At 31.8% G+C, this 24,772-nt stretch overlaps 1 protein-coding gene across 1 annotated transcript; it reads left to right on the top strand.

Moving 5' to 3' along the window:
* The first annotated feature begins 7,729 nt into the window (after nucleotides 1-7,729).
* On the top strand, nucleotides 7,730-24,772 carry LOC139491722 (periodic tryptophan protein 1 homolog). The gene is made up of 15 exons (XM_071279552.1): nucleotides 7,730-7,864; nucleotides 10,012-10,061; nucleotides 10,753-10,913; nucleotides 12,049-12,131; nucleotides 13,801-13,897; nucleotides 14,708-14,815; nucleotides 15,801-15,922; nucleotides 16,684-16,742; nucleotides 17,764-17,860; nucleotides 18,581-18,642; nucleotides 19,289-19,400; nucleotides 21,547-21,637; nucleotides 21,914-22,035; nucleotides 23,504-23,609; nucleotides 24,523-24,772. The coding sequence occupies exons 1-15, from the start codon at nucleotides 7,802-7,804 to the stop codon at nucleotides 24,750-24,752; spliced, it is 1,563 nt and encodes a 520-aa protein (XP_071135653.1). The 5' UTR covers nucleotides 7,730-7,801; the 3' UTR covers nucleotides 24,753-24,772.

The raw sequence follows: 24,772 nt of genomic DNA, 5'->3' as shown, positions 1-24,772 counted from the left end.
TCCCTAAATAGAGTTTGTTTCACTAATGGCACCCTTTGTTATAACTTATCTATATGATAAGTACAAATTAGGTGATGAGTTAAATTATTGTCTACAGTTACACCGTAAGTGAAAATTTGCAAATCATGCTGTGATTTGCCTTACCAGGAAATCCTATAAATATCCTATAAATATGTCGTACTTTAATCAATAACATTAAAAGAGCAAATAACAGCAATATGTTAGAACTTCAAAATTATAAATTATATTCTAAACCTCATCTGACAAATTTATTACATTGTCAAATAGCGATGCTCATCAAGATTTCGATGATGCTAATTGGAAATGTTTTTGTATCTGGGACGCACGTGTCAATAGATTAAATAGATTTACTTCAATTGTCTCAATAAAGGAATGTTATCAAAATTCAAATTTATAATTGTCTCTATGAAGGTACTTTTATGAAAATTCAAACGTTTTTGCAATAAGTGTTCTCCAATATTTTAAATATTTGACCATATAAACTGTTGGTTTCTAGCATCTATCTGCGTGACAGTCATTTGTTTAGATGTTAAATATTGTAATGAAATTTTTTCAAAATGTAGATTCTTTTATGTCTATCGTGAGTTTTAGTAAAACATTAACATTTATAAGACTAGTGTGTGAAATGCATTGCATCTTTTACTACATTATAATCACAAACGTAGCGAAAATAAAAGAAATCAAAGAAAGGCATGTTGTGGTATTAACCATTGTTGGATTCTTAGAAATTCTAAAGAACTTCTGAACAATTTTAAATCTCGGTCTATTTCTGAAATAAAATCTAACCTACCTTTGATTTTATAACCCTGTATTTCAACATTCCCCATGTGAAATTATAGAATTGTTTTGTATAAACATTGAACGACAAAATTTCTTCCTATGTGACGTATAAATTTTCTGACGTCAGACACGCGATGCAATGAATGTGTTTTTAATTTGATAGATGCTTTTGTGCTTTTTTGCAAATTTGTTTCTTTTAAAATTATAAGACAGTGATGACTGCTGTACCCGTATTTGGACTATTTTATTTATTATGTCTGTTTTGTTCACGCATCGTTGTAACTATAACGGAATTTGATGAGACTGTCGTACAAGTGAGAGATTAAGCGCTATAAAACCAGGTTCGATCCACCATTTTCTACATTTGAAAATGCCTGTTCCAAGTCAGGAATATGACAGTTGTTGTCCATTTGTTTTTGATATGTTTTGTCATTTGATTTTGCCATGATCTGCGAGGGCATCATTTGTGTCTCCCAGATACAACTTTATCTCAAAGAAGTCCTACATTGACTTAGTTACATTACAGTTACTTCAGATTGGAATACGGGGGATCAATTTGTCTAGTTTTAATTTATGGTCAAAATCGAAAAACTTTATTTCAATTTACTTTTTATTTTCTATTATACATTCAAATATTAATAATTTCTGTCCATCAACAACCCAAAGGCGATCTTTATTCCAGGCGATTGATGTTGGTTTTTCCAAATCTTTAGTTGCGTCAAAAAGGCACCGCTTAAATGTGAGATTATCATCTAACAAAAGAATAGCTGGATGGGATTCGTCGGTCACAATGACAGTTTCCTCTGTAGGACCTAATGTAAGCCCTGCTGTTTGAAAAGTTTTTGCTGGATTCATACCAAAAATCCCACTGAAATGTTTGTTTTCGTTGGTATCTAAATGCATACGATCAACTGTCTTTTTGTTGATAAAAAACAGCGAATGGCACTTGGTTAGTTTTATTCCGAGAATACATTGGAACGAAACAGGAAGATCGACAGACTTTATTCGGTGTAATTGTATACCTCTGTTACAAAATATCACAATGTGGTAATCATTTAAACATAGAAAACCTTTTCCAACCCATTTATTTTGTTTTTCCGTTACAACTATTGCAACTTTATCTAATGAAACGTCCAACCAAAGTGGAGAACAGGGGTGTACATTGGTGAATTTAACTGTTTGTCCATCTCGAACTCGCCTAGTTATATTTTGATTTGATTTATTCAAAAGAAGTAAAGATTCATCCTTCATCATAGTGAAATCATCAACATTGTCTAGAATGTTCACTGCAGCTACTTTTTCCTGATCTAGTTGATACAGAATATTTCCTACTTGCATCCGTATTATGTTCTCTGATACCGGGATGATTTTTTGTATCTGATGTTTCAATCCATGTAGCTTCAGGGTAATTGGAAATTCGTTTTCAACATCATCAGAGGAAAAATCGAAATCGGAGTTGGAACTATTACCATTGTTCTTACTTGAGTCGTTGTTGTGTTTATTACATCGATTCAAAGTAATTTTAGTCACAACTAAATCGTTATTTTTACAAATTAGTGTGCTATTTTCTTTCGATTCAGTCATAAGCTGTCCACCTTTTCTCTCTGTTAGTTTTGGTGGTATATATGTTATACCTACTTCGTCCGAAATCATGTTCACACATCTTGACTTTCTTGTGCATTGTTGCAACGCGTAGTAATTCTTAACCATCCAATCAAAATCGTTTGATTCTATTTCATTTTCTTTTGACTCGCTGACTTTTTTTGATTCTATTTCGTTTTCTTTTGACTCACTGACTTCTTTTGATTCTATTTCATTTTCTTTTGACTCGCTGACTTCGTTTGTTTCAGAGATCAAACTTTGACATTTACTTATCTGCAATAGGCAATTCCGTTGACCTTCAAACAATTCAGTTTACTTAAGTCTTTTAAGCGAAGCGACCTCTATTTCATCTATTCGTTCCTTCAACTCAATATTAGTTTCTCTCATGTCATTTTGAGTATTCATTTCTTCCTTGCTTTGTACATCCAGTTTTCTATCAACTTCTGTAATTATTTCTTCAAAGTGAGTTTTTAACTTCGATAAGTCCTCCTTTAAAGTTGTTTTTAATTTAGATTCCAAAATATTTTTTACCGAACAAAGTTTTGATAGTTTATGACCATTGTGGTTTTCAACATTACATGAAACACATATAATATCCTCACAGTCCACACAAAACAGTTGTAGAACCTCTTTGTGGTGTTCAATGCAAAACACTTGTTTATATGTTTCCTCATGGTCCGCCATGTTTGCACTTAATGTGTGGATTGATAAAGTTATGTATATAGATAGAAACTAATAATCGTTATAAGTTTAAATTTGTATCTCCTTTTATTCATATGTATTGAACTGACAAACTCATTCATTTGCACATAATATATGTTATGTAATAGTTCTTTTATACGAAAATATGTGTATAACTTACTAGTGTTCAACAATTGAAAAGAATGAATACGAATACCATTTCACATGTATATAGTACTAAAGTATATAAAAATGAACTCATACCGCATAGTCAGTCAGCTATAAAAAGGCCCAGAAATGACAAATGTAAACAACTCAAACGAGAAAACGATCGACCTGATTCATGTACAAAGCAATGAACGAAAGACCAATATGATATACAGCTACAAACAACAACCACGTACTGAATTACAGGCTCCTGACTAAGGACACTTAGGCACATACAGGATAAGGTGGTCCAAGGCGCCAACCATCCACAACCCGAGATAGTGGTGTAAAGGCAGAACACAAAAACAAAAAAAAACACCTAAGTTAAGAGTTGAGAATTCTCGCAGCTACTGACAGCTAGTTCAATCCTAATAAAAACTAATAAACTAAATGGGGAATGTGTCCATGGGACACAGATGGTGCCTCCAATTGCATACGTATAACGTAAAACAGGGACATAACTCAAGAACGGTAAAAGTGGCACTATCCACATGTGTACTCGGTCTGACTTGTGTGGTAATAAACATAATAAGTTTCATAACAATTTGTTTGAGGCAAACTTAAGTTAGAGAACGGAAATGTAAAAGAATCAGCAAATTTTCGGTTTGTAAAGGAGTATAACTCTAGGATGGTTAAAGTAAGGACATAAAAGATGTAAATAAAATAAAAAACGATATAGAGTTAAAATTGAAAAATAGATATGGAGAATTAATTGAAACTAAATTTGAAAACATTGATGATAAAAGTGAATTTTATCTATATAAAAAACTTTAAAAAATATTGCAAACTAGAATCTTATCTAAATAAATCAAGTTTTCAGATAAAGGAGATTGATCACTAAATTTAGACTACGTGACACTCCCTCTTAATTGAAAAGGGGAGATATTTTAAAATCCCAAGCCGAGAGAAACGACTTTGTCATAAATGTAAAATACTAGAGGATGAGAAACATGTTTTACTATATTGTGGTTATAATAAAACACTAAGAAACGCCTTTTTTGAACACATATGTACTGAAAATAATAACTTTTTAAAAATTTAAATGAAGAAGAAAAAAATCATTATTTACTAAATCCATAAACGCATTTGCAAACAAATAAGTTAGGTTCCTTCTTGAAAAAGTCATTAGAACTGAGGGCAGGGGACTCTTAACAGTTTGTTTGTTTTTATAAATTTTAATGCTGTTTTTATTGTGTATATTTGATATGTATGTATATATGTTTATTGTGTTAATATATGTTGGTCACAAACTGTAAAGTTTATACGACAATAAAATATTTGATGTGATTTGATTTGATATTAAGAAAACAATTTTACCTATTAGATGCGACTATCATAAAAGTGAGAGGTTTAGCGCTATAAAACCAGGTTCAATCCACCATTTTCTACATTTGAGAATGCCTGTACCAAGTCAGGAATATGACCGTTGTTGTCCATTCGTTTGATGTGTTTTGTCATTTGATTTGGCCATTTGATCAGGTACTTTCCCATTGAATTTTTCTCGGAGTTCAGTATTTTTGTGATTTTACTTTTTATCTAAGTGATCAACTTTTCTTCTATTAACCATGTTCGATATTATTTTATTTTATTTTTAACAGATTAATTAAAAGACATTAAATGTCACTATATAACTAATGTATTTAAATGTGCTTTTTATTTTCTATTTTACATTCTAATATTAATATGTTTTGACCATCAACAACACAAAGGCGATCTTTATACCAGGCGATCGATGTTGGTTTTTCTAAATTATTAGTTGCGTCACTTAGGCATCGCGTGAATGTGAGACTATTATCTAAGAAAATAATAGCTGGATGTGATTCATCCGTCACAATGACAGTTTTTCCTGCAGGACCTAGAGTTAAACCTGCCGTTTCAAAAGTATATGACGGTTTCATTCCAAAAATCCCTATAAAACTCTTCTTTTCTTTTGTGTTTAAATCCATACAGACAATTTTCTTTTTGTTGATAAAGAACAGTGAATTCGACTTTGTTAGTTTTACTCCAAGAATATGTTAGTACGAAGCGGGAAGAGACACCTCATCTATCTCATATAATTTTATACCTTTGGTACAAAATATTACAACGTTATAATAACTTGAATTGCACATTCCTCTCCTATTATTTTGAGTCCTCTCCTCTTTCACAACTATTACAACTTTATCTTCTGAGATGTCCAACCAAAGGGGTGATAAAGGATGCACATCGGCGAAGTTAAGCATACGTCCATCTTGAAATCGCCTTGAAATATAATGATTTGATTTATTCCAAAGAAGTAATTTAAAAGATTTATCATTCATCATAGTGAAGTCATACTTTTCACTGCGGTTCCTTTTTCCTGGTCTAGCTTATACAGACCGTTTCCGTTTTTCTTTTTGTGTCCATATTACGTCCTCTGATACCGGAATGATTTTTGTTATTTGACGTTCTTTAAAAGTTGTTTAGCCTCAGAGAAATTGGAAATTCGTTTTATACATCATCTCTAAAGAAAAATCGAAATCGGCATTACTACTAACATTGTTTTCACTTAAGTCGTATTTTTGTTCATACCATCGTTTCGGTTCACTTTTAGTTTACTAAAACTAAATCTTCATTTTGACTAAGTAAAGCGTTGTTTTCGATTGATTCAGTCATTTTTATGGATCATTACATTTTTGTATATTGTCATGATTGTAGAAACGATGTTTTACTTTAAATTCTTAACTTTCCTATCAAAGTTGTTTGATTCTATTTCATTTTCTTTTGGCTCACTGGCTTCGTTTGCTCCAGATGTAAGAACCTGGCATTTAAGCTAATTTCTCTTTAAACTTCAGTAGAAAATTGTAAATTCCGTTTATCCTCAAACAATCCAGGAACAAGTTTCAGCGACGGCTCAGGCGGCCTATATTTCATCTATTCTTTCCGCCAACTTAATGCGTTATCCTTTATAACATTTTAAATATCAACTTCTTCCTCGGTTTGTAACTCTAGTTGTCAATCGACTTCGTTTATCATTCCTAAAAATTAGTTTGTAACATAGAGAGGTCATCCTTTAAAGTTGCGTTTAATTTAGATCATAATATTTTTACCCAAACCAAGTTTTGATAGTTTATGACCGTTACGGTAATGGCTTTCATCATTACATGACACACAGATTATATCCTCACAGTCTAAACAGAACAGTTGCAGAATCTCTTTGTGGTGTTCGACACAAAACACTAGCTGCAATGTTTCATTATGGTCCACCATTTCTGCACTTCATAAATACGCATATATAAAGTTCCTAAGGATGTACTTAAGTGAAATTAGATAAATCATAAGTTATATAATAGTTTTTTCTGACGAAAAAAAAACATTTGGAGTTGAAGGTTTAATTAATCATTTACTTTTTTGCCATTTGTAACTTATATTATGAAGGAAGTTATATTACGAGACTGCCACAGTGGTTGTAAGAAAGAATTAATTTTTCATCAGAAAAAAAATTAAAGACAGCACACCAGATTTTTTTTCCTCTCTCCGGCGTGACATGTGAATGAGGTTACAGTGACGATGTTAACATATATATTTTGCATGCATGTTAGCTAAGTTGCTTTGGAGTATGTATTCAATTTTGTTAATCAGGACTTAAACTCAAATAATTTGTATTAATTTGTTACTTCTTTATAAAGTATATCATATTTGTATTGATAGTGTAGAAACGCAGAGTACTGTAAAAAAAAAAACATGATATTCACAAGTTGCATTTTTTATATAATATAGTGCTGTCGCTTTTTCAATTTCGAGGAATGCATCTCTCTCGAACAAAAAGTTTTTGCTTGAATATAAAGGTAACAATAATATTAATGCTTTATTGTGCAAACATATCACCATAGGGTCATACATCACCTCGTTCTATTGGAACATGGTAAAAAAAGTAATGAATGTATTTAATATGATAAAACCACTAAGAAGTTGTGAACAAACCCGGGAGAGAAAAAAAAGATTGTTCTTATCTCCATCACCATCTGAATTATATTTGAACAATGATTAAATAAACGAGTATTGGATAGTGATTTCAAAATCGAATATCGCATATATGCCTTATTTTTAAAGATTTTTCAGTTAGACATGTTAGAGCTGGTAGACTTTTATATTATTTTAATATTATTCCGAACACTATATATACCTGAAACGTCACTATTATAATAATTAGTATAATAGTCCCAGATATATACATGACATACATTGTAAAGAAAACTTTTTGATATAGAGCAGGTGCGATTTCAAGTTTTACTTTGAATTTGTTGTCTAAAAGAAATGCACTGCGAAATAACTGTGTTCTCGGGTCTGCTGTCTTAAAAAAGTATTTGATAATTTCCAAATTTAAGGTCATGTTGAATTCGAAGTGGCGGCTCCTATCCGCAAATTGATTGGCCGGGTACATTTCCGTATGATGATTGTCATTTGTTGTCCTTTGTTGTATTGTGTTGTATTTAGGTTTTCAGAGGAAACTCGTGTTCAGGGGAAACAACTCCAATATTTTTGTAGAAAAATGAACATTGTGCCATGTGTGTCTTGGGTTAAACGAGGAGTTTCCAAAGCAAAACCAGACAGAGTAAGGCTCCAGAAAATCTAATACTTGTTTATTCAGTATAGATCTCGTTCAGTGTATTTTACAGTGGGAAATTGTTGTAGAATCAACGAAACTTGCAAAAAGGGGGAGGGAATGCTAATAAAATGACGAACAGCTGTATCCCAATAATTTGTTTCCATGTTTTGTAACCCTTTTCATGTACATTAGGTAGCTAAAAACAGTAAACAAATGAAGCTGAAATTTGGCTTCTAAGTGCATGTTCATGCACATGCATTTTGAAACGGAAATAGCCTATGTTACAAGAATACCCAAACATCATAAACATGTATTCATATTTAGAATCCTATTTCTTAGCAGATTTCAAATCATCAAAAGAAGACTTAAGTAAAAATTTGCACAAATTCAGTTTTCATTTTGTTTACTTCAAAAAATGCTGTTGGACATCCCCATTCAGGCTTAAAAAATATCCTTATCCGTGTTCTCCCAGGCCGATATGACGCTGCGGTGCCGCAGTGCCTTCAAAATATTTTCAAAGATTCCTGCAGCGTCTTAATTGGCTGTTGATATTGAACATTGATTGTTAATCCGTGTGTCAGGAAATATGTGACACACACTCGGGCACAGAATGATCATTCGCAGTTGCCTCTGTATAACATGTATAATGTCGCTAGTATATAGTTTCAATGGTTCTAACTTTGAAGAGTTTGTAAAGTTTCACTTATATCTAACTGCCATATATTGGTTTTAACAATAATACACACAGAAGTGTAATGTCAATTAAACTACGGAAATTAAACTGGTCAGCTGTTCATTAAAATATTTTTGTTTTAAAAAGTTGTATTCCAAATATCTTAACCAATTATACGATTTTAGTTCATGTACATTGAAGTTCTGAATGAACATGTTCTCTGCAAATTACAAAGGGGTTAAACAAAATTCAGATGATGGAATTAGTAGGTTTTTCAGCCCAATGACTTCTAATGAAAATACACATCTTTCTACACCGTCAGTATTATCAGATGTCAATGCTTCCCAAGCAACCTTAAGTTTTAGCAAGTGATAACAGCAAGCACCCTGTTTCTGGTTTCAATAACAAGTGGCTGACTGAGTTTTCATGGCTTAGAAATGTTAAACGAGGGTACACAAAAGTTATTGTGAGAGGGGGTTTTCCACCCTAAAGAGGATAAAGGCTAAGTTGAGGAACAGACTATCCAACAAAATAACAAACTGAACTATATTTATATTTTGACTTTGTTATAAATTGACTGAAATATAAATGGCTATTGAGATGAAAATCAATTAATTTCATATACATTTTTTTGTAGGTCTCTATATATTTTTTTAATTCATTAATACTCTGCATTATTAAACACATGTCATTATAATTTATATTGCATGTCATGATTTATGACTGATTGCTTCAGATCACGAAAGTTCACTCTAAAAAATAGAGCTTCAATGTATGCACCCTTAAATTTTTCATCTTTAAAAATTTTTGGGGAGAACACTGCATATAAAATTTCAATAAATATCAGACGTATCCTCATGTATTGTGTTTTCAACCTACTATCATATTTCTCCAAATTTTCTTTTTATATGTTTAAACAATATTTTGAGAGTCACAAGTATGCTTATAAAAATAAATGTATCTGAAATATATTTTGATCTTAAATAGAAAAATTATTTGAGTTCATAAGTTCGATGGCACCATTGTTGTCAAAAACTAGTGTCCAAAATGACTTGTGTTTTTGACCTATCAACATGTAAGAAATGGGTCCAAAGTCGAAAATGACATGTCGTTCAAATCCAGAATTGATTTTAATTTGATGCCCAGGTATATCAAATTATTTAAATTGGTCAGAGGCAAACAAACTTATGACTTTATGATTTAAATGCTAACATATAAAAGTATATAAAAAAATTTGTTAGACTAGTTGTAAACGTTTCACATGAGGCACTTTGGAAGCCTTGTATGATCTTGTATACAGTCATGTTTTTGTTCAATACTTTAGAGTATTTTTTTTCTCATTGAGTAGTTCATGTATAACATTTAGGATTGTTTACATTTGTTGGAAATAAATTGGACAATGGCAACAAATTCTTACTTCATGTTTATAAACTGGCCATAAAAGTATTAAAACACTGCAGGTTAACTGTATATTTAACAGGTTCAGCTTGATAAAGATGACTTAAAAAGATTGATTGAGGAAGCAAAAGAGTAAGTAAAAGTAGAAAAATAACAATTTCTACTACAGCCCTCGATTTCGAAGACCTGTATACAGCTTTATTAATATATTAGAACAGAGAATGGAAATGAGGAATGTGTCAAAGACAACTACCCTACCTAATTGCAGAAAACAGTCCAAGATCACCAATGAGTCTACAACTCAACAATAAAATCTCACACCTGGAAGTGGGCTTCTGCTAGCCCCTTAGCTAAAATGTTTAAAAAATGTTCAGCGAAATGGACTCCACACTTAACTCTAATTATACAAATGCACTAAAATTTCAAAAACAAAAATACTACATTGTTAACAACATGAACAAAGGCGAGTGTTTTCTGAAAGAGATGGGTACAAGAATGAGTTGAACAAAAACAAAAGGGGGAAAAGACAACTATGTTAATATATGTAATACCATACCATTTGTAGAAATATATATACATGATACATGTATATATAAAATATATGAGGTTTTGATGCTTGACAGTCAAAGAGGGCAACCCAAGGAGGTTCAGTCACCTCCAAGCAGTTATAGTATTTTGTGCAATTTGTGGTAAATAAAAGGTACATTTAAATCTGGTGGAAATTCAAGAATTAGAATGTCATTTATTTATTTTATTTATTAAGTGTTTCTTGTTGGAACAGTGTGTTAGCTGAGAAAAATGTCAATCATATTTTATAATGTAGAAATTTAGATGAACATTTAGAAGAGGAGGAAGATGATGAACAGCAAACAGATGGCGCCACTGCATCTAAAATAAAGCCTGTTGGGAAGAGAAATCATGATGAGGAAATGGAGGAAGATGTTGTGGCAAAATATAATTTAGATGATTATGATGAGGAAGATGGTATGTTAAATAAAGATGATTATAAATAGGAATTCTAGATGAGTGATTTCATTTTTTGTGTCTAAACTATTACGGGTTCTTTATAAGCATTTTTAAAAGAGAGTCCCAAGGCTCATCATTTTTGGCCATTGCCATTCCAACAGTGAGAAGAAATTTTAGTGCTAGTATATATTTTATTATTACAGCCTCCATAACAAAATAAAGTAGGAAAATGAAATCAAATTTAATTCACTTTTAAACTGTTACTATAAAATGATGATTATGTGCATGTGGTCAGTTGATACCACATTTTTCCATTTTGATACATATTTGCACTCACCAATTTCAAAAATGATGAGGCCTGTCAGATGAACATTGACTCTTGGATTCACCTTGCTGTTATATGTTTAATGAAGTAAACCCAATAAATACCTTACTGGTATCGCTCATTTTATTTTTGAAATTACAAATGTACTCTTTCTTTATTGCATATCTATTAACACTTACCATGCTGACTTGTTTTCAGAAATTTCGTTTATTTGCAAAACTATGCAAATGAGCTTAACCCTGCTGCTGAAGCATATTGATTCCTTTAAATCTAATGTAGGTGATCACGGGGCAGATGGGTGCGCGGGAATTTGGCCCAAGGTATGTCATCAGGTGCAAAAAGCATCAATTTTGATAATTTTTTATCCTTTATCTTGACCCTGAAGACCCAGGGATGCTGGTAAAGGTATCTAGCTGTAGCCTGCATGTAGAGTGGACCCCAGTTAACAAATTGACCCCAACAGTTGTTAGGCGGATCCAGGGGGGGGGGGGTTCCGGGGGTGCACACCCCCCTTTATTTTTGCCGATCAATGCATTTGTATCGGGACATATGTTTTGCACCCCCCCTTTGCCCTGGGTTAGCACCCCCCCTTTCGAAAATTCCTTCATCCGCCTGACTATAGATAGCCTTAGGTTGACGGAACCTGCATAACTTTTTGAAATAAGTATCATAAAGCTGACTTCTAAAAGTATGGAACGCCATTGGAGCCAAATAACAGTGGTCTGGGGACGTCTGTCACATGACGGGTACCGCATGGTAAGGGTTAAGCTTATAATCTTTTTAAATTTTGACAAAATGATTCATTTAATTTTGATTTTGTATTGACAGAATCCGAAGCCTTGGCAGGAATTGGAAACCTCGCCTATTTTGCATCACCAGATGATGATCCATATTTTACAACGAAAGGAGAGGTAAATAAGAAATTGAAAAGTACAGTGAAACCTTTCTGACCTAAAGCATAATAAAACCAAAAAATACAGTATTGACATCCTCATATTTGAGAACGGTGGCCATGGTGTCTGAGTGGTATTAGTAGTTACTACTGTAATCACTAGCCAGTCAACACTAAGGTTGTGAGTTCTAACCCCGCTGGTGATGTTGCACTTGACTCCAATTTTAATTGACTAGGATTGTCAGTTTTCTTATCGAAGGTCAGATGTTTTCTCCGGGTACTCTGGCTACCTCCACCAATAACAACTGTCTGCCACGAAATAGCCTAAATGTGGTGCTTAAAAGTGGCACTAAAACACAAAAAATCAATCAATCAATCATATTTGAGAACACACAAAGCACACAGTAAATTGGAAAAATTCTAAGGGGAATTTATATTTGAAAGCTTCAGGCTTAAATTAATATTGTTTGTTTGCCCTTTACCGACCGACCCTATCAATTCGTTCCGCCTGAAAATCTTTTATTTGTATTTACCAGCAAGATTTTATTTTATTTTATTTTTTCGTTCCTACCAAAAATCTTATATTTGTATTTCCCGCTCAAAACTTTTTTACCGGAATCCTCGGGTTTTATCTTTACGTATAAGGTCCAGTCCGTTTGGTATCACCTGAGCGTTTGACATGAACACTTGCATTTGAAGTTTCAAAGCATTTGTTTGAAATCGATGTTGAACGCTTTCTGAAATCATGATATGAAGTACGTTACTCTGTACCTTTAAACTTAAAGAGCAGGGTTCATTTACAAAAAAGTTCGTTTGATACAAAAGTATTAACGTGTGTACAAACTAATTTGTAAACGGACGTTGTATTCTATGTAGGGATGGCCTTTTGTGATCTGCATATCAGAATGATTATGTTAACGATGCCGCTTAATTATTTATATCTGACATGAACCAAAAGTGACAAAACCCTGTAAAGTGGAGAATATCTGGCAGTAAAATCGCCAAGTTTTCCATACAGATCATTTATAAATGTGATGCAAAATACGTGACAATTGAGTTTTAAGTCTTATAGCATTTTTATTGGAAAAAAGGCACACACGAAATTTGTAACACTCTAGGGACTTTTTCTACTAGTAATATATGTCTGCCTGGCCATTATCTTACCAGTACACAGTTATCTCTTATATATTTTTTTTTCAAAACTAATAGTCCCAGCGGAAAACTTATTTGCAAAAACAAAGCAGACAAAAAAATGACATTATGCAGATTTTGTATCTATAAAATAAAATATTTTACCTACCTGCCTACCCATGACAAATAATATACTGAGCCAAGTTATTTTTTTGGGGAAAAAAATAAAATATTTTACCTACCTACCTACCCTGTTTCAAAACATAGGGTCGGAAAAGGACAAACAAACAATATTTTAATTTAGGCCTCATTATTTCAAAGATCTAACAAAAAAGCAAACCAAAAAAAACAAAAAACAAGAAGCACAAGCAGCAAAAATGATAAACTTTATGAAAATATGAATTGACAAAAAATATAGAGAAGCATTTTAAACTTAATATATTTCAATTTCCCATATTTTTTTTCACTTTTTCTAATGGGAGATAATCTATACGTTTAATAGTTATTTGATGATCAAAACAATCTGAAATATTCATGTAAATGTATTTTATTTATAGTATGATAGTGATGATGAAGATTTTGAAATTAAAGCTACAGATAATTTGATAGTAGCTGGAAAAGCAGAAAAAGATGTCTGTTCATTGGAAATATATGGTAAATATGAATAAATATATATTTAGGGTATATGTCAATGAGACTGCCACCTAACTACTTTAAAAGGCATACATAGGTAAATTTAGTCTTTGATGATATGTATATTTTATAAGGGTTGCAAGAACCTTTTTTTGGCGTTTTGATTTGATTTTTTTCAGCAATTTGGGATTGGGCTTTTTTTTTGGCTGGAATTCATGATTTACACTTTTCCAGGATCCAAGAAAGATTTTTTTCTCTGCAATTCAGGATGACACCCCCTCGTTCTGTCCCTCTTGTATCTATACAAAATTTGTAATCTCTAAAACACCTATATATATATAGTCTAGAAAAGCAGAGGTCTATCAGCAGAAAAGACCAGATATGGAGAAAAAATAGGAGATGACGAATAATTCATAGGAACAGCAAATGTTTTTATTGTTGTAAGATGAATTGCTGTTCTTCCTTATTAGTTGCTGAAATGTTTTGTGCAATGAACTAAAGATATATATATATATTAAAATTCATTGAATGATCCAAAAAATAATGTTAAAGTATAACTGTTGAAGGAGTATGACATTAAGAAGGGAAATAAAATTCTAACATACAATTTAATTTTTTAACATATGATAATATATGATTGTTTCAGTATACAATTTTAACATATGATAATATATGATTGTTTCAGTATACAATTTTAACATATGATAATATATGATTGTTTCAGTATACAATTTTAACATATGATTATTTCAGTATACAATTTTAACATATGATAATATATGAGTGTTTCAGTATACAATTTTAACATATGATAATATATGATTGTTTCAGTATACAATGAAGACAATGCCAACTTATACATCCACCATGATATAATGATATCGTCTTTTCCACTGGCTGTCGAATGGATGAACTTTGATGTGGGTGAAGATAAACCAGGTTTGTAGATTAGATATAACTTTAAAGGATGAAATCTATTTTTGGTAGATGCACATGTACATGTGATATAGAATTTTGTAGACCACTAGTCCTAAAGTTATTTTATTTGATTCCAATATTGGTTTGAATTTAGAAATGAACCTTGCATTTAGATTTAAATGTTATCAATTGAAAGCCTGTTTGCCTAAGTAAAATTGAGAATGGAAATGGGGAATATGTCAAAGAGACAACAGCCCGACCAAAGAGCAGACAACAGCCAAAGGCCACCAATAGGTCTTCAATGCGGCGTATATTAAACTCTCCCGCACCATGTTTATGCTAGTTAAGTGAAAATGAACATTATATTAAACTCGGAAATATACACAAGGAATTAAAATTTATAATTATACAAGACTAACAAAGGCCAGAGGCTCCTGACTTGGGACAGACGCAAAAATGCAGCGGGGTTAAACATGTTTTTTGAGATCTCAACCCTCCCCTATACCTCGAGCCAATGTAGAAAAAACAAACTCAACAATATGCACAGTAAAACTAAGTACATGTATATGTCAGTATATTCTTATATTGGACCTATTAAATTCAATGTCAAAGATTATTTGGTGTCTGGGTGAAATTGAATGTTATTTTTAGTTTTTCAGTCATAACTGTTTTGATTCTTTTGTATCATTGGCTTTCAATTATTTGGCTTTGAGAGTGTCTGATGCAGGTACATCTAGATCAGGGTTTTGAACACATGCAATTTATAACATGTTGTGTTACTTTTTTAGGGCTATACAAATAATGGCTTAGTCTGTTTGATTTGTTTTGTGTACAGGTAGTTTTATCTTAGTCTGTTTGATATGTTTTGTTAATAGGTTGCTGTTGTATCAATGGCTATACACATAATGGCTAAGTCTGTTTGATTTGTTTTGTTTACAGGTAGTTTTGTTTCTGTTGGATCGATGGCTATATACATAATGGCTTAGTCTAATTGATTTGTTTACAGGTAGTTTTGTAGCCGTCGGATCTATGGAACCTATTATTGAGATCTGGGACCTGGATGTTGTAGATTCTTTAGAACCAGTCACAGTATTAGGACAGAAAGCCAAGAAAAAGAAAAGTAAAAAGGTATGTTCAATCAAACAATCTTCAAAAATGGGATGGACCTGTGTAGTTCTTAAGCTAAAAACACTAACATGTAAAATATTATGGTCCTATTTTAACATTTTCACATATTTACACATGGCTTTGAGTTTTCTACCACTTATCGAGGTTAACGCTGTACGATTAAATGAATGTTGAATAGATTTTGACATTGGACAAAAGCCATCAACAACTGGCAGTTAGTGATTGGTATACTGTACACCAACTTATTTTTCGTGGATACTTTATTTCGTGATTGGCACTTTTTAGCCCATTTCTTGCAGATTTAATTTCTCTTTTCCCAAATTTACATGGTGTAGTTGAATATGGAAAAATCCTAGCGTTAACTATTTGTGATGATGGAAAAATCCTAGCTTTACCTATTTGTGATGATGGAAAAATCCTAGCTTTACCTATTTGTAATGATGGAAAAATCCTAGTTTTACCTATTTGTGATGATGGAAAAGTCCTAGCTTTACCTATTCGTGATGATTTATATTTGCATTATTTTTATACTCTCTAAAGTAGCTTGAAAATTAGTTGGTTAACGATATTAGTCAAATTGATTTTTAAAATATTGCCAATTACAAAGTCTTATGTTTTTGTCAATTCAACCTTAAATTAAAGTCTTCAATAAAAACACAAACACTTGAGAAGTATTTACACATAGGATACAACTGTTATATTGTGTATAAAACTTATCTGTGAAAGTCAAACATCATTTAATGTCAGTGTTTTCCTTACAGGCAAGTGGTCATGGTCATACAGATGCTGTGTTAGATTTATCATGGAATTCTGCAGTAAGGTAAGCTATAGAAAATATATCTAAAGAGTGTTCTCTCCGTACAAAACCAACTAATAGCCTAAAGTGCTGGTTCTCAGAAATTGGTAAAGCTTCTATTATGAATGTTAATATTTACTTGTAAAGCTTTACTCTCAAACAAGAAGCAAATTTTAAAAGAAGAGGTTTTGGAAGCAAGGCTTTTCATGGCCCCGCAACGAAGTTGTCAGTGCCATATAGTTTTACCCTTGTCTGAAATTCAGTAATTCCGAAATTCCATCATTCCGTCATTCCGCAACAAATCATTATACAGAGTTTTTTTCTAAACGCCTTCAGATATTGGGCTGATTTTTGGTATGTGAGTTAATCATGCTGTGTTACAAATCAAGTTAAAGTTTCGTTCCGCTCTGCTAATTTTTGCTAAAATTATGGGCTCTGGAATTTGATAAATTGTTGAAAATCACAGTTATCCAGACTTTTTTTCTATACGCCTCCAGATTTTGAGCTGATGTTTGGTATGTGAGTTAACAATGATGAGTTACAGATCAAGTATAAGTTTTGTTCCGCTCCACTAATTTTTGCCAAAATTATGGGCTTTGGAATTTGATAAATTGTTGAAAATCACAGTTATCCAGACTTTTTTTCTATACGCCTCCAGATTTTGAGCTGACTTTAGATATGTGAGACTACCATCATGTTTGTGTCTACATGTGTTATTCAGATTGCAGATTTTTCAACTTTTTGGGACGGGGCCATTCGTGTTGCTTTGACACATCTAGTTTTAAGATAGTTCTAGAAATATTATATAGATACAAGAAGATGTGGTATATCAAATTATATCAAAAGTGCCTATGAGACAACTATCCATCCAAATCACAATTTATAAAGGAAACCATTATAGGTCAAGATACGGTTGTATGGTTTATTTTTTTTTTTTAAATTTCTTAAATATTTTATCAGGAATTTGTTATCCATTAAATGACATGCTGTAGGTATAAATGAAACACACAAGCCATGATTTTCAATTTTGTTACTCGTATTTTAGGAATGTTTTAGCCAGTGCGTCCGCTGATTTTACTGTTGCATTATGGGATTTAACGGAAGGAAAAGTTGTTACCTCAATTACACAACACAAGGAAAAGGTACATGTTTATAGGTCAAACAACTCACTGTAAATTATGTGTATTTCGTTCTTTCTGGTTTGATATTCTTAATTTTGTATTGATCCAAATATATTAAGCCATCCGCATTTCTTCAGAGAAGGTAATGTTAGGTTTTTGAGAAAAAAAATTATTCCAGAATGAGTATATAAGTTCACATTTTATGAAATTTACCTGAAAGTTGCAAATAAGCAGACAGTCGAAATCAACTATCAACTTAAAAGACAATACATTTTAGGTTTTATCTGTTACATTTAATGGGAAATTTAAAAGAATAAAAATATATTCTGAATGCCATGAATTTTAAGGGAGGGGTTACATTTTGGAAAGAGGTTGAATATCTAATGGGATATCAAGATTTAAAGAACAGAACAATCCATATCTTCTGACCTTGTGTATTCTCAAATGTGATTCTAATTTTGGAAATCTTTTAAGATATTAAACTTGTGAGAGCATAAAAACCAAATTGGCCTATTATGGCTATATACATCACAAACAACCAAAGTCGATCAAAATTATTAAATAATAGGTTACGGATTATGTTTTTAAAATAAGAATATACATATCAAAACTCAAAACAGAAGTTAACAAAAATTAAATTGCATGAATAAAAGTATTGTATTCATTTCATAAAATTTGATAAAGGCAAATGTAGAAAACAAAATGTAATTATAACGCAGATATTGTTTTTCTTTCATACAGGCACAGTGTGTGAAATGGCACCCATTTGAACAGCAGACATTGTTATCTGGGTCATTTGACAAGTACGTTTTTTTCATCTTAAGAACTAAACATTGAGAATTAAAAAACATTTGTTAGTAATCATGCCCATCCCTGATGCACACACTATTTTTGTACATGAATGCTTATGGTTTGCTTGTTGATGTGATGTTTCCTGTTTTGTTCAATAGAAAAATATTAAAAGCATATGTCAATTCTTTTCATATAACACAGAATTTAGTGTCGCCAGACGCAAATTTTTATGCCCAACCTAGCATAAAGCATAACTGAAGAACTATTTCCAGAATTACCTGAAGTGTTAACATATCTGCTTGAGAATTAGGAGATTACTGTATAGTATTTTAAGCTCCAATGGTATCAATTGATGGTCCCAAATTAAGTTTACTGGCAACGCGTAAGCCAAGACAGTAAAAAGGTACTGGTGACCATCAAATCACCAATTGAAGCCGCCAAAGCTTAAAACACGATATTGTTATCACTATTCTAATGGAAAAAAACAAAAACAACAATTAAACATACATTTAAAATCTATCATACTTCTTTGGCTTGCGCTTATGTTTTGTGAATTGATGACATGAAAATTGGTGACAATATCCAATCTAAAATGAATGTTACAAACTAAGTTGCATCAGAATTAATTATCAATGCTGTATCATTTAATTATTTCAGTACTGCTAAAGTTTATGACTGTAGAAACCCAAATAGTACATACAAAAGTTGGGATCTGAATGGAGAAATAGAAAGAGTATTATGGGATACACATAAACCTTTTAATTTCTATGTAAGTATTTTTGTTCATCCTTTATTGATAGTGTTATAGAATATGTGGGTTAATTTATCTGCGATAAACAATTTTAGTCAAAGGTCATATTTGAATTTCTTTACTTTTAAATGAAAAATTGCTGTTTCATCGACTTGGTAAAAATTGAAAATTGCCTTTGACTAAATATCTCTTTTTACAGTCAAGAAGGGAAGTGATGGGTGAGAATTGCCCCAATTGGCCGCTGGTGTGAGTCCTTGGTAATATAAATATACCAAGAGGCAGAATAGTCATATTATCTTTGAAAAATCCATAGATTTAATCAGCGTTGTAAAAGAATGAAAAATGCATCTTTAGGTATAACTTCAACAAAGGAGTAGGTCTGGTAAGGGCCGATTTTGGCCTCAAATTTCAGGTTCATCTGACTAAAGATTTTGGACACTTTTTAAACACTTAAGTGCCTATTTCAGTTGATTCAATTAGTTTATTGGAAAGATTTTAACATTAAAAACGCTCTGATTCAGGCCTGCAGTCATTATTCTACTTCGTCAAAATTATCTCCCCATTACGCCAGTTAATTGTCACAATCGTAGAAATGGAAGCCATTGTAGGGATGACGTGCTGCCAACTTTGCTCTTGAAAACCGATAAATTTTTCTGCATAGCACCATTACGATCCTTATATGTCAGTTGTATTTTAAAAGACAAATGTATCTACTAACTAATGAGCATCAGTTAATTATCTTGTCTGCATTGATTCAACTTAAAACTATTATCTAATTGGTTGTCAGGTGGAATTTTCGAAAATTCATAAACATTTAAAAAAATTCTAATTAAATATTTCGTGGAAGGGCAGACTAGATATTTTTAGTGGTTGAAGACTATAAACCTTGGTTATCACACACAAAAAGTTATTTTTTTTCGAAAATATGCATTTTCATCATCCAACTTGAAAAACTGTCGTCAAGTACTTTTAGTAAAAAAAAAGCTATTCAAACACACCTACTCTGTTTTTATGATTCATTAGAAAGGTATTTCACTTGACCCATATATTTCATCTTTTAGTACTGCAATTTTTTTATGTTATAAAGTCAACCTGTAGCTTTGATATATAAAAATGGTAGAATCTGAAGCAAGATGATGTATCAAATATTCTTGCCTTGTACGTTTTCAAGACAAAATATTCAACTCAAACACGCCCGAACATAAAAAGGTGCACTCGATTTTCTCTTTTCGATACAATCGTTACCCATTTTTTAGATTTTTTTACTTGAGTCACATAATGGAAGGGCAGACATGAAAATTACTGAACTAATAGATTGATATGTTTTCCATCCTTGGTATTTTTTGCAAAAAAATCGGATGTTATGCATTTTCTACATCCAACTTGATAGATACCCATGTCATCAACTTGATATCTAATTGTTCTGCTTAACTATGTAATAGATAAATTGAAACCTTATGCAAATGGTGTTTTTAAAATAAAACACTTCGTAATTGAGAAGAAAATTGTCATTTTATTTGTTTCTATTAACTTTTGAATTTTTTGTTATTATAGTAAACATTACAGTAAGCATTTACAGCCTTCTCTAACAAAGAGCTCTGCCTGCTGAATATGAAGAATCTATCAAATATGCTAAAAAATGTCACTTTTCAGATGTTTTTTGTCAAAAATGAAAGTGGCCGCATCCGTGTTCATCCTCAACCTTCATATATGTATTACATGATGTATCATTAAATACAACTTACATTTCAATATTAAGAATGAACACAAATGCGGCCACTTTCATCCTCAACCTTTATATATGTTTATGTATTATTATTAAATACAACTTACATTTCAATATTAAGAATGAACACAAATGCGGCCACTTTCATTTAAGACGGAAACCGTCTAAAATTTAACTGTGAAGATTTCAGTAATTTAGCATGACTTTATGATGCTAGTACCCGATATATGTGCATTGTATTGCCAAAACAGCCCACATTTATGTAGCAGAAGCATTCTACTTTCAAATAAACAACCCAAAGTTTACATTTTAACAATTTTGTAAAACGGCTAAATTTTGCAGTGCATGTGGTATTTTCATTGATATTATCAGTTATTTATTTAACAATTCATTAAATATTTTTTACTAGGTTTTATCTTATTAATTTCTATTATGTAGGCCTCAACAGATAAAGGTGTGATATATTATATAGATTCCCGTATGGACAAACAATTGTTTACACTGTCAGCACATGATGAAGCTGTTACAGGTATGGCACAACTTATGTAAACTGAAAACAATTTTTTCATCCCTCATTGTTTATATTCTTTATTTTAACAGTTCCTTGGGGTCTTTTACAAGTAACTGAATCTGAATCGCTTACAGCAAGATAATGGCTATTCCTTATGTACTGTTCTTTGATATTTACTGTTACACTATGGACATTTTCTTTAAATTACATATACAGGAGTTTTCCAGAGATTTATGAATAACTGGTGACTACTACCTACAAACATTGTCATTCATTGTCTATGATGTATTTCAGGTATATCACAGAGTTATAAAGTTCCAGGCCTGTTAGTGACAACATCATCAGACAAAATGTTTAAAGTATGGGATGTACAGGACAATAAACCATCATTAGTGTTAGAAAGAAATCTTAAAATGGTAATAAGATAAGATCATTAGTGTTAGAAAGAAATCTTAAAATGGTAATAAGATAAGATCATTAGTGTTAGAAAGAAATCTTAAAATGGTAATAAGATAAGATCATTAGTGTTAGAAAGAAATCTTAAAATGGTAATAAGATAAGATCATTAGTGTTAGAAAGAAATCTTGTAATGGTAATAAGATAAGATCATTAGTGTTAATAAGAAATCTTGTAATGGTAATAAGATAAGATCATTTGTGTTAATAAGAAATCTTAAAATGCTAATAAGATGAGATCATGAGTGTTAGAAAGAAATCTTAAAATGGTAATAAGATGAGATCATTTGTGTTAAAAAGAAATCTTAAAATGCTAATAAGATGAGATCATTAGTGTTAGAAAGAAATCTTGTAATGGTAATAAGATAAGATCATTAGTGTTAAAAAGAAATTTTAAAATGCTAATAAGATGAGATCATTAGTGTTAGAAAGAAATCTTAAAATGGTAATAAGATAAGATCATTAGTGTTAGAAAGAAATCTTAAAATGGTAATGTATTTAATATTGAGCCATGGGGAAAAAGTCCATGAAACGGCAAACAAACAGCACAAAAAACACACCAAGAGGTCATAATATGGTTGTAACAATCAACAGCTTTATGAATAAGTCTGAATCGTCCTGTTAATGACTTCAAATAATGAAAATAACACTTTGTAAATTCAATATCTCCAAAGTGTTGTTGTGATTAACCTTCACCAGGGACACCCAAAGCTGAATATTTAAAAGCCAAGGATGTTTGAAACAAGGAGCTGGTGATAAGTTTTATCACGAAAAAGGACATATCCATATAAGGTCAACTTTGCCTCAAGGTGAAACGTTGTTTCTTAGTAATTTCTAAATTTATCAAAAACAATTTAAAACAGGTAAGTTATATATAATGAGAGTTGCAGTGAAGTGGTTAGCACCTCGTACTACAAACACAAAGATTCTTAAATTCTGGTTTCGGGAGAAAATTTCAGGGACTGCATTTTTCGCTCCCCCTTCACACCATTTGTGAGTATGGTCTTGAAAAACCCTGATAGTTCATTGGAAGGGGGCAATAAATGGCTGACCCGTGTTAAGAGACACCCTTGTAGATTTCGAAAAAGGGCAGACTAATGCTGCTTCAATAATATAAGTTGCAATAACATGTTATGATGAATATGTTTAAACTAAAAAATGTCAGTATGGAACTACTATCTACAGAGCTGGTGATGTCCTCTGGGACTGATAGTTTTAATAAAAGATCTGACATCAACAGTGTTGAGTATGGTGGCATACAAAATAACTCAAAAGGGGAAACATACCATATGGACTCTTAAAAAAAATAAGTTGAAGAAAACTTGTCAACACTATAATCAATAGAAAACGAAAAAATGCAAATCCATGAGATACCATCATGGCTTCTTATTTTGCAATCTTGTTGAATGACATTACTGAATGTTTTTAGGGACAGTTATATTGTTCCGAGTGCTGCCCTGAGGCTCCTTTTGTGTTTGCTATTGGTGGGGATGGAGGAGAAATGAGGGTCTGGGATATTAGAGAAAGTGCTGCAGGTTAGTAGGATACAGGCATATAGTTACCACAAGATAACATTGTTTAAAATTTAAAATGTTGGAAAATAAAAAAAAGTCTGATGCTTTGGTTTGGCACAGAACTGTATAAAAAAATGTGTTGTAAAAATTCAATGATACTAAATGATTTTAAAAATATTTATCAAAATGTTTCCTATTGTAAGGAAAACATAGAAACCATATTTTATAAAGTGTGTCATTCTTGTTCATGTAATTGAAAAGCATTTTCCATGCAGCTATACATCTTAAAACACTGTTCACGGCTGACCCATTAATGTGTCCCACTTGAACTAGCTGACGTCATACAACAATCACTTTTCCATTGTGGCGTCAGATATTTTGTATTATGATGTCAACATTTTATGGAAACCTGTGTGATGTCCAGTAATGACAGTCTAATAGCGATTAGGTGTATTGTATTGCTAAAGTCACTCTTTTGAGACAGTTGTTGTTTCCTATGTAATTACACGTAGATGTGAATTGCATGAATATTATAAAAACAACGACAAATGTGATATAAATATTTATAACATTGGTTACTAATAAACTGATAATTTTTTATGTGAAAGAAATCTAGTTATTTCCCTGCTCTGACTTCATAAAACAATGGGTGATGAAAAGACTTTTAAAACATTGCATCAAAATCAAGTGAGACTGCTTTGAAAAATACATTGTTCCGTGAATTTTTTATGGTATTTGCATAAAAAGTCAATGCAAAGTATCCTGGAAATCAAAACAGCAGTGATAATCAATTTTTAAATTTCAACTGTTGTGATTGATTCTTTTACTGCAGTTTTATTCGATTTATATTACCTTTTGGTATCTACTTATGCTTTAGACTTCAGACTTTGCCAATTCTTGAACAAAGGGTTATTTACCAGTATGTTTATTTCAGTGAGGAAGCATTTCTTAGATAGAGCTCCAGTAGGGGTAACTATGGAGGGCGACGGGGACATAAAAGAGGAGGAACAATTCGTTGACGAGGATGCCCAGGATGTGGACATGGTGATGGGAGGTTTATCTATAGACAATTCACAACAACAAAATAGTGAAAAGAAAAAGAAGAAAAAGAAAAAGAAGAAGAAGAAAAAAACTGAAGATATTTTAACCCTCTTAGACTCTTAATAAAAAAAAAAAAAAATTGT

Source organism: Mytilus edulis, chromosome 10 (assembly GCF_963676685.1).
Source record: "Mytilus edulis chromosome 10, xbMytEdul2.2, whole genome shotgun sequence".
Taxonomy (NCBI): Eukaryota; Metazoa; Mollusca; class Bivalvia; order Mytilida; family Mytilidae; genus Mytilus; species Mytilus edulis.
Note: the sequence above shows the minus strand (reverse complement) of the source record. Positions and strands in the feature narration are given on the sequence as shown.

Bases quoted from the DNA above. Each gene is read 5' to 3' on its own strand.
- LOC139491722 (XM_071279552.1), top strand. From the start codon at position 7,802: ATGAACATTGTGCCATGTGTGTCTTGGGTTAAACGAGGAGTTTCCAAA. The intron at 15,923-16,683 runs GTATGTTCAATC...TTTTCCTTACAG, and splicing joins AGAAAAAGAAAAGTAAAAAG to GCAAGTGGTCATGGTCATAC. The intron at 22,036-23,503 runs GTAATAAGATAA...GAATGTTTTTAG, and splicing joins TAGAAAGAAATCTTAAAATG to GGACAGTTATATTGTTCCGA.